The sequence below is a fragment of the Panthera onca genome, chromosome B2, assembly GCF_046562875.1.
Source record: "Panthera onca isolate mPanOnc1 chromosome B2, mPanOnc1 haplotype 2, whole genome shotgun sequence".
Lineage (NCBI taxonomy): Eukaryota > Metazoa > Chordata > Mammalia > Carnivora > Felidae > Panthera > Panthera onca.
In genome coordinates, this window is record NC_138343.1 from 34,885,889 (window position 1) to 34,896,948 (window position 11,060).

General features: G+C 41.3%; 1 protein-coding gene across 2 annotated transcripts in view; it reads left to right on the top strand.

Annotated features, from left to right (window-relative positions):
- Nucleotides 1–11,060, top strand: part of KCTD20 (potassium channel tetramerization domain containing 20) — a 37,871-nt gene that overhangs the window by 22,047 nt on the left and 4,764 nt on the right. The window contains exons 2-7 of one of the 2 annotated variants that reach the window (XM_060615338.2): nucleotides 267–472; nucleotides 3,107–3,380; nucleotides 6,177–6,279; nucleotides 6,638–6,758; nucleotides 8,523–8,720; nucleotides 10,507–10,617. In XM_060615338.2, the coding sequence (XP_060471321.1) occupies nucleotides 313–472; nucleotides 3,107–3,380; nucleotides 6,177–6,279; nucleotides 6,638–6,758; nucleotides 8,523–8,720; nucleotides 10,507–10,617 (967 nt within the window). In that variant the 5' untranslated portion in view covers nucleotides 267–312. Of the gene's footprint in view, nucleotides 1–266; nucleotides 473–3,106; nucleotides 3,381–6,176; nucleotides 6,280–6,637; nucleotides 6,759–8,522; nucleotides 8,721–10,506; nucleotides 10,618–11,060 lie in introns of those variants that run through there. The other variant, XM_060615339.2, reaches the window with a different exon arrangement.

Below are 11,060 nucleotides of genomic sequence, written 5' to 3' on the forward strand. Positions count from 1 at the left end.
TTGATACCTGTTTTTGGATACAGCTTAAAATTACTCCCAAGTAACAAGTTTATCAACATGCTTATATTCTTAGTGCTGTGGTAAAGACCATTTAAATAAGCTCAATTCCTGTAAGTATAAAATTACAGAAATGTTTAAGATGTCATTTCTTCTCAGAACAAGACTGAGAGCTTTTGGTGAGTTCTCTAGTTTGGCTTTCTTTCCTTGGAAGTCGTTGGAAATCTGTTTTGAGAGCGTTCTAAATCCTGCATATTCCTGTCTTCTAGGATTTTTTTCTGGTCAAGCAGACAGTTCAGGATACAGAATCCAAGGATGAATGTTCACCGTGGCAGTGAGAGCGACAGGTTATTGCGGCAGGAGGCTGGCTGCCTGACGGATGAAAGCCCAGCTGCGGCACAAGAGAAAGAAACAAATAGCCCGGCTTCTTCTGGTCTTCAGAACCTTACTTATCCTCTAGGCCCCAGGAGCGATGGTATGACGCTTAGATCTTGACTTCATTTGGTGGGCTTTCCAACATCTGAGCATCCACTCTACCCAGAAGGCATGCATATTCTTTACCCAAATAAAATATCCAGCCAATTGGCTTAGCTTACATATCACAGCTCTATACAGCTGACCATCACAAAAAATCTCCACGTAATCAGTCCAGCATATCTAATGTGGCAATGATAGTATAAGAAAGATTGTCTTGGATTCCGAGTCAGAAGACACATTCAAATTCTAGCTCTGCTACTATCATCTGTAACCTTGGATGAGCTGCTTAATCTTTCTGAGCCCTGCTTTCTTAATCTGGAAGACAGGGATATTAATAATCTTCTTACTTCATGAGACCAAAAGACTTTTTAGTTATTGGACGTGCAGGCTCTTGATAGACTGTTAGGTTCTTCTTAATTTTTAATAAAGACAGTGGCAACACTAATAATATCAGTTACAGTTTATTGAGCATTCACTGTGCTAGGAACTTTACATACATTTTTTTTTTCAATACAGGGTGGCAAATCTAGACCACTGCCTATTTTTGCAAATAAAAATTTTAAATAACAGCCATCATGTTTACATGATGGTCTTTGGCTCCTATTTGTTTACATATGGTCTTTGGCTCCTTTCCTGCTACAGTGACAGAGACCATGACCCACAAAACCCAAAATATTTACCTTCTGGCCTTTACAGAAAGTTTGCTGATCTCTGCTTAGATTAATCCTTGTACAGATGAGAAAAGTGAGGCTTCAGAAGCTTAGAAAACTTGTTCCGGTTCACACTGCTGGGAGTTAGGGGACTGGGATTTGAACTTGTGTCTTTCTGACCAGCGCCGTGCTCTTCTACATGTTTTAGCTGCCAGAGGAGCAGAGTGTGCCTGCCATCCTAGAGTGTACCGTCAGGGAGAATTTGTGCAGTGAGTTTCTTTTCCTACTCACCCATTTATGCTGGGTGCAACTTGAGGTGTCCTTCAGGAATCAGCCCGAGTTAAATTGCTTCGTTGCTGGGAGGGGGTGCAGGGGAGAGGGCAGCGGGCAGGGAGGGAATCGAGCATTCTAAAATCTGAATTTGTGGTGTAGGTACCTACTTTCAGTTTTTAGAACAGCGCTTTGAATGTGAAAGCCTGTCTTGGTGATTAAAGTGTTCTCTTGTTGTAAGCTTGCCTATGGGTTTTGTGGAAGCTTGGCTCTTGGTATGCAGACACAGGGCCACATTGAAAATTTGTCAAAAGCTGTAGGACGTGAATCCTCAATAGGTTTTTGGTCTAGATTTTGGTTTCCTTTTCTCTAGAAGCAAATGGAGTGGGGGTGGGGGGAGTGAGTGTTCTCTAGGTCACAATTTATTTGGTTATCTAAGTGCCCAAAGTCAGACTCATTTCCCAGAGGTCATGGGCAGTAATCATGTTCGTGAATTATTGTGTACAAACTTAAAGTACATGAGGAATGGGAGATTTGGGGGGAAAAAAAAGATTTGAAGAAAATGTAGAAAAGTGTTAATTTGTCAAATCTAGGTGTCAGGATATGCATATTGTTAACTCTGTGCTTTGGTATGTTTGAATTTTTTCCTTAAAAAACTTTTTTTTAACTTAAAATATATTAGGAGAACTGCCAATTTAAAAGAATCCTATGGCAATCCTTTATAAATACTTTCCCCTGATTGTCTTCTGTGTACATCCAGATTTCAGCTACAGCATTTAGTTTTAAGCCTTTTTTGCATGATACAGTATTAACACACTTTGAAGTGCTCTCACATACTTTATTTCAGTTGATAAAATAATCCTGTGAGGGAGGTGGCGTGAACATTATTTTCATTTTACAGAAATGAACAAGGTTTGGAAAATTAAATAAATTACTTAAAATGACTCTTTGGTGATACTAGGATAGAAAACTGAGGTTCTGGGAATGAATCCTAACCCAAGGCCACTTGCAGTGGAACTTTTCTGCTGAGGGCAAGACTTGCCTTTACAAAAAATGGGGTGTTGGCAATGTTAGGATTCTTCTGTGCATAGTGAAAATGCATTTTTATGTGAATTTCTAGCAAAAGTAATGCATTAGACAATTAGAGACTATCATCCCTTCTGGGAAGTAAAATTTAGAAACATTTAGAAATTTTTGAATGTGGAAAATGAAATAGTTCCTGCACACAGAGGCAGCAGTTTCCTTAAAAAAAAAAAAAAAAGAAAAGAAAAAACAGGAAATATAAGAGTATTATTTAGAACTAGAAGTGGAAACGGAAGTAAAAAGTGATTGCCTCTGTGAAACAAACAGGGGAGGGCACGGAGTGTGGTAGGGCCTTGCTGGTTGTCCACAGAAATTCTTGAGTGTTTAAATTTTTTTAAGCCATGCACATAGTTTACTTTAAAAAATTTTAACCATTTTATTATAAAATGGGCATTATTGCCTTCATTCTCTCCTCCCCAACATACAAACCTGGAGAAAAGCTCAGGGTGATCCAATATGAGTTTCTAGTTTATTTTTCTTTGATTTGTTCGAGGCAAGAATTTTTTGCTTGTGAACACCTAAAAATGGGGGGTGGGGGGTAAGTTGGTTTTTTAAAGAAGAGCAGTTTTATTTTCCCCCCAAGCCTTTTTGCTGTCATGTTATTTTGATTTGTTTGTATGATCTTTTAGACCTTTCACTTGACTATGCCTCTCAGCCAGCAAATCTCCAGTTCCCTCACATAATGCCACTTCCCGAAGACATCAAAGGCTCCTGCTTCCAAAATGGGAATAAGCGGAACCATGAACCCTTTATGGCTCCAGAACGATTTGGAAACAGCACTGTGGGCTTTGGCAGTAACGTTCACTCCCAGGCGCCAGAGAAAGTGACACTTCTTGTAGATGGCACACGTTTTGTTGTGAATCCACAAATTTTCACTGCTCATCCGGATACCATGTTGGGAAGGTAATTGATGATAATTTCCTTCCAAATCCACTCTGTTCCCTATGAATAGAAATACCTGCTGTTTATCTTGCACTAGAATGAGGAAAAGAAGCACTGATTGCTTATTTTTCTACCTTCATACTTTTATGAGACAGGGAGGGCAAGCTTGTAAAACACCTTATATCTGTTGATAATTTGGGGGATGTACTTAATTTCTTTACAAAGCCAGTATAGTAAAATGAGCCCCCACAACTACCTGAGCAGTCAGAACTGTGGAAAATAATCTGCTGAGTAGCATTCCTTAGTCCTTGATAAACTCACTCTAAAGCAGAAGTCAGAGACCTGATTTCTATTACCCCATCGTTTGTATACCTCACAAAAGTAATAATCTTCTGAGTTCCACGTCAAAGATCTAGAGTTAAGGTGAGATCTATGTTGTTGTTTTTTTTCTTTTGTCTTTTAATAAAAGATAGAATTAGACATGGGTTCCACATGACATAAGAACAAAGGCATTTTACTAAAGAGCATTTCACCTGCCATCCATTGCCCGTTATGCTTGGCAGGAGGATTATGCTGTCGTTTTCTAATGTCTCCATCACTATTCAAGTTTTCCAAAGCCAAATCTTTATATCTGGCTCTTTCATTGTTTCGTGATTGAGCTCTCTTTTCTTCATGTTCGACCCTCTGTGCTGCTTTTAGACTGTAGTCTTACCATCTCCTGCCTCCAGCATTTTAGGGTTAGAGTTTAGGAAATGGAAAGAGCCTGCCAAGGAGGAGCACTGTCCAGAAAGTATTCTTGGAGCCTGGGCTGGGAGTGAGGAGATTCTCTTTCTGGCCAACCACAGACCTTAACATGAGGAAGAGCAGATTGGGGTAGGAGTAAAAACAATAACTTGTATGTGTACACACAAACACTTGGCTTTTGAGGGTTTTTATCTACTTCGAAGTAGATCTTATTTAAAGATCTAACCTCACTCAGGACTTTGATTTAGAAATCAAAATGGACCATACTCATTTGTTGAGTTTTAGGCTAAATGGAATCCAGCTATTCAAATATATTTATATTTGAACATATACATAGAGATTCATGATGAACCATTTTTAACCAGAATCAAACTTGTATATTTCTCAGACATCTGAATTAAGACTAAACTAGGACATTAAAACATTTTCCAAATTGGCCCTATAGTTTATCAGACTTGACTTCCTGTCCTCGGTCTTGGTATCACTACACTATTGCACCCCCCTCCCCCGCTTCAAAGTCAGCATTAGCCTCAACACAGGCTGCTCTTTGAGGTAGATTGGCTCTGAAAACAGTGACCAAGAGAAGCAAGCAAGCATTTTCTGGGTAATAGATTAATAGACTCTTGGGTGACGCCCTTTGAATCTAGGAATGAGTTGTCCCATGACAAGAGAGTCTGATTCTTTATCTGGGTGGTTCATCAGCTGAGTCAGCTGAAGTCATCTGTTCTGAGAGTTGCTTGGGTTTGCTCTGTCCTGAGGTTATATACCGTGTGCATAAGCCTAGGCAGTGAGCTTACAGGTGTGGGCCAGTAGTCACAAGGGGACAAGCTGAGAGATTGCGAATGGATTAACATTAATCCATGTCACTACCAGATAGAGAACTCTGAGCTTAGGTTCCGCTGATGATACTTGGGGGGCGGGGAGGGGGGGTGGATTACATGGCACGTTGACTATTTTGATTCATAGCTGTCTTGGCTAAACTTCAGCCAGAATGTTCCAGAAACATGTCAGCATTCTCTGAAGACACTTATCAAGATGGATTTCTTCTGTATGGTATAGTGGTTTGAAAAGCATGTTATTTGGAGTCTTTTTCAGACCTCTGAAAAGCAGCCAATTTAGGGTGGCGGATAACAGTTTTGAACGTTGAACATAGGGGTTCCCAGCAGATTCAGGAAGGAAGTGGCAGTGAGGCCCAGTTGGAAACTTAAGTCGAGCTGGCTGAAGATCCCGACTGTCTGCCTTGTCCCTCACTCTGGTTTCCCATTCCATAACTCAGATGTACAGTGGGAGTGGTGGAAGTTGTGAGGCCAGTTTTACTGGAGGGAGGAAGGATGGGAAAAGAGTAAGAAAACGGAAGATCTCCCTGTGCCCTCATGACTTCTGAGTTCATGCGCAGAGCAGACCCCTCTGAACTATGTCAAACCACTGATGAGCCTAGTATCTACCATCCCTGCCTAGTTGACCTGAAGTTCCCATCATTAGAGCTACTCCTCGGATGGAAGAGGGGCGTTTCCCCCAGAACTCCAGCATTAAAAAAATGTATCAGGAAACAGAGAACATTAACATCTACACCTAGCGCTCTGGATTCATCTATCACGTTAGATGTTTGAACAGCAAAACTCAGAAATACTGAGGACTGGCATCCTAGATAATGCTAATTGAGGGAGGAAAAGAACAGGAAGGGTCAGGAGCGTGAGACCCCCTGTCTTCTTGAGCTGCCAGTTTATAGGTGGGTTCCTCGGTGGTGGGGAGGGCTTGAGAGGCAACCCTCACACACTCCAGAGATTTTCCAACTTGATTTGCTGTCCCAGAAGCACCACAGGTGAACCTGGAGGACTTGCTGCTTCATTTCTCCTTTGCTCAAATGCTGAAAGCAATTGCTGCCACCTTTTCTGTCTGGAGGGAGCTTCTTAATAGGGGTTGGATCCCACCACTGTGTTTTTAATTTATGAGTTCTTAAACTATGGGAACGTGGAATGGAGTCTTACTGAATGAGGTGTCAAGGGGTCAGCCTCCTCTGTGAAGAATCCAGCTGGACTGCAGAAGGTAACATTGTTGCCTGGTATCTTTCAGAATGTTTGGACCAGGAAGAGAGTACAACTTCACTCGGCCCAATGAGAAGGGAGAGTATGAGATTGCTGAAGGAATCAGTGCAACTGTATTTCGAACCGTGCTGGTGTGTAGGAGCCTTTTTGTTACCTCCTCTTCCCCAGGGGCAGGCACAGACTCAAGTCAGAAGACTTGAGGTCTCCATCAGATTGTTAACTGACTTTCGGTCTGTAGTTCCGTTATTGCCCTTCCCTCTTTATTTTCTATTGTGGTAACTTTTAAGTACTTCTTGCCTGTCAGGTATCAAGTTGGGATTAAGCATGCCAGGAGAGCCAGGAGCCACTTGGCCATCTGATAAGTCATCCAGCTTGGTGGTAGTTCTAGTATCCTATCAGTTTAACAGAACTAGGAATGAATAGGGGGTTGAGGAAGTAAGTTTTCGTCTTGTTCTTCGCCTTCATTTCTTATTTTTAATCTGTTTACAGGATTATTACAAAACTGGTATCATTAATTGTCCAGATGGCATCTCTATTCCAGACCTTAGAGATACATGTGATTATCTCTGCATAAACTTTGACTTCAACACTATCCGATGTCAAGATCTGAGTGAGTACAGGAGCACTCCCAACTGCATTTGAGCCGCTGAACTTTGAGTTTGCTTGAAATTGACTGGTAACTTTTTGTTAGTAGAGTTTCAAGCGTAAATTAAAAATCATCTGCCCGAGGCAGGTATTGTGATACTAACCCATTCCCTCTCTCATGCTTCAAAGCACTGTGAGGAAGTATACAAAAGAGAACATGTGTTGGGTTCTAAATCTAGCTTGTCAAGTGAGTCACCAAGCTAATTGCTTCCCCTCCTAGGACCTGGTGTCTCAGTTCTTTAATAAATAAGGATACTGATTCTTGGACATGAGTGAGCCTTCCCTCATAAAGTCAAACAGCATAAATTGGCTGGGTTCTTCTTAGAATTATTTTTATCATTATTTTTTTTTAATTTTTAAAATTTCTTTTAATGTTTTTTACTTACTTTTGAGAGAGAGAACATAAGCAGGGGGAGGAAGAGAAAGAGGGGGGAGACACAGAATCCAAAGCGGGTTCCAGGCTCTGACCTGTCAGCGCAGAGCCCGATGAGGGGTTCAAACTCACAGACTGTGAGATCATGACCTGAGCCGAAGTCATATGCTTTAACCCGCTGAGCCATCCAGGTGCCCCTTAATGTTTGTTTATTTTGAGACAGAGAGCAAGTGAGGGAGCGGCAGAGAGAGGGGGAGAGAGAAAGAATCCCAAGCAGGGCTGGATTCAGGGCTTGATCTCATGGAGCATGAGATCATGACCTGAGCTGAAATCAAGAGTCAGATGCTTAACCAACTGAGCCACCCAGGTGCCCTATTTTTATTATTGTTATTGTTTACTAATAGCTTTATAGCTGTGAACTTGCTTAATTCTTACAACAGTTAGCCCTGAAAGCCAGGTGATAACCCCATGTAACAAATGAGAAGACTGAGAAATTAGCATGTTCAAAGCTCTAAGCATTAAAGCTGGGATTAGAACTGATTGACTGCAGGGGCGCCTGGGTGGCGCAGTCGGTTAAGCGTCCGACTTCAGCCAGGTCACGATCTCGCGGTCCGTGAGTTCGAGCCCCGCGTCAGGCTCTGGGCTGATGGCTCGGAGCCTGGAGCCTGTTTCCGATTCTGTGTCTCCCTCTCTCTCTGCCCTTCCCCCGTTCATGCTCTGTCTCTCTCTGTCCCAAAAATAAATAAAAAATGTTGAAAAAAAAAAAAAATTAAAAAAAAAAAAAAAAGAACTGATTGACTGCAAATGCCATTTTCTTATCATCTCCTAGCCTTCCTGAAGTTATTTTAAAAACTATTCTTTGAGGTTCATGATACATTTCCCTGCATACTCCATGAAGTTCTCTAGACTTGTGGTTTCCCTACTGAGTTTAGCACACAGAGCAAGTCCCTTGGTGTCATTAAACTTAGATTATTCCTCTTCTGTGGTACTGTAACTCCATGAAATTGGGGTCCAGAGCATCTTGAGAAGAGGTACTACAGTCATCCCCAGACAGCAGTTGTATCTCTTGTAGAATTAATGTTTATGGTTTGACTTGTACAGCTAACAAAACCGCACTTGTTCAGAATGCTCAGGGATTATTGAGCATGAGAAAGTTAAAGAGTAATGGAATGTGAAACATTTAACAAAATCAGTTTAATTAGCACTTCAGAGCAAGAAACAATTTCTGCCTTTAAAATGGGCCACCTCTCCGGAACTTATCAGTGACAACAGCCATTATTACCTCATAGTCTTTTTCACTCCGGTAATCTCTGCGCTAGGGCAGATAGGACGTTCACCTGCATTTTCTCTCCCCAGGCGCTTTACTGCATGAATTGTCTAATGATGGTGCTCACAAGCAGTTTGACCACTACCTCGAAGAGTTGATCTTGCCCATCATGGTGGGCTGTGCCAAGAAAGGGGAGCGAGAGTGCCACATCGTCGTGCTGACGGATGAGGATTCTGTGGACTGGGATGAAGACCACCCCCCTCCCATGGGGGAGGAATATTCCCAAAGTAGGAGCCCCCTGCACGGTGTAGATGTTTTCAGCAGGAAACATGCTGCCCAGAGTAACAGCTGCATCCTGTAACCAGCATGACTGTCACTGTTAAGCTGGCAGTGAGCACACTCACCTGGTGCAGTCTAGTGATGCACATCTAACTTTTATGCGGCTTATATGACATTGTTATTCCTCCCACTCCTGCCCCCGATGTCTGATACTGTGGCAGTGTGGTGGCGATACCGAGGCCATTAATTGGTGGTGTCATTCTTCTCTCCATTTGTGTCATTTTTAAACCCTTTAAAAAAATTTTTTTTAACGTTTGTTTTTGAGAGAGACAAAGCATGAGCAGGGGAGGGACAGAGAGAGATAAGGAGACACAGAATCTGAAGCAGGCTCCAGGCTCTGAGCTATCAGCACAGAGCCCGACACGGGGGCTGAAACTCACAAACCACGAGATCATGACTTGAGCCAAAGTCTGATGCTTAACTGACTGAGCCACCCAGGTGCCCCAAATCCTTTTGAATTGGTAACAGTTCAGAAAGTACAAAAGGTTATACATTGAAAAGTCTTGATCCCATCCCTGCCTCATCTACCCAGTTTTCCTTCTCAGTTTCTTTTATATCTTCCCAGGTGTATTCAGTGCACGACCAATTACATACATGATTTTTCCTTTTTTTTTTTCCAAATAATACCCTATTCTACAGACTGTCCAGTACCATGTCTTAACATAAAAACCTTCCGTGATCTTTTTTTATGGCTGTATGGTATTCTGCATGGCTGTGCCATAATTGATTTAACTAGCTGTGTTGTTGATTTAAGCTATAAATTATAAATGATGCTGCAATAAATATCCTTTTAAACATAGTCTTTTCACACACATGTATCTCTGTGGAATGATAGTCCTAAAGGGGCACCCGGCTGGCTCAGTTAGTAGAGCCTGCAACCCCCTCATCTCAGAGTTGAGTTCAAGCCCCATGTTGGGGTATAGGGATTACTTAAAAAAATAAAATCTTTATTAAAAAAAGTTTCCTAGAAATGGAATTTCTGTGCCAAAGCTTTGTTCCTTTATAATTTTGGTAGATGCTGCCAAAGTTTCCTCCACAAAGGTTAAACCATCTCAAAACAACATGTGACAGGTTTCCCACACCCTCAACAAAACAGCGTTTTATTAAACTTTCATCTTTGCCACTCTGATAGGTAAAAAATAGCCTCTCATTTGAATGTTTCAATCTGCATTTCTCATTTCATGATCAAGACTCACCATCTTTTCGTTTTTAAGAGCCATTTTAATTTCCTCTTCTGTAACTTTATTTGTGCCTTTTGCCCATTACAGAATGGATTGTTAGTCTTTTACTTAGTGATTTGTGAAAGCTCTGTGACCACTCTTTATATATTAAGGAAATCAGCCCTTTGTAATAAGAGTTGCAGATAGTTTTCCCAGTTGGTTGTCTTTTTAGTTGTGTTAATGGTGATTTGGCTACGCAGCAGTGTTTTGGGTTTTTTTATGTAGTTGAATATATCAGTTTTTATTTTGTGGCTTCTGGCTTTTATGCCGTACCCAGAAAGGTCTTCCACACCCTGAGACTATAAAAATTTCTCACGTGGTTTCTTTCTTATGTTTGATCTATTAACATTTAATCTGTGATCCAACTGGATTTTTTTTCTTTTTTTTCTTTTTTTTTTTTTTTTTTTGGCGTCAGTGTCAGATATATCTTTCATTAGTCTGATTCTCTTAGCTCATCTCCCTTCTCTTTTGGAAGTCTTTACTCCGTGACTAACCCAGTTTTTCTTTTTTCCAGTTCTTTATAGCTCCAAGCTCTATAGATTCTTCAAATATATTGAGAATCGTGATGTCGCTAAAACAGTGTTAAAGGAGCGGGGCCTGAAAAACATTCGCATTGGAATTGAAGGTAATAAACATCCCAGTTAGTATACAGCTTGCTTGGCTTATGGAGCAGGTTGTATCTATGGGCACAGCTTAGGTCCTTAAAACTCAGCTTCCAGAGGACCTAGAGAATAGGCACATATGAAAACCACATTCCTACCCCTTTGAAGGATTCCTGTTTTTTTGTTTGCCCTTACGTTTCCTTTTCATGTTGTATCTAGTTGTAAATGCTTTAAAACAGCTGCAGGAAGAAGTTCCACCTTAACTGTTTGGGACAAAGAGCAGTGAGGACTAAGGACACTGGTGGGCTCACCAAGTGCGAGGGCCATTCCTCCAGGTCTTGGTGAGGATCTTTTTGGGATCTGGAAGGGTCCTTCTGAAAACTATAGCTTGGAGACTCAAAATTTTAATTTTTTCCACCACATACCTTGGAGGAAGGTCTGTATGTGTAGATAGAACTGCTTTAAA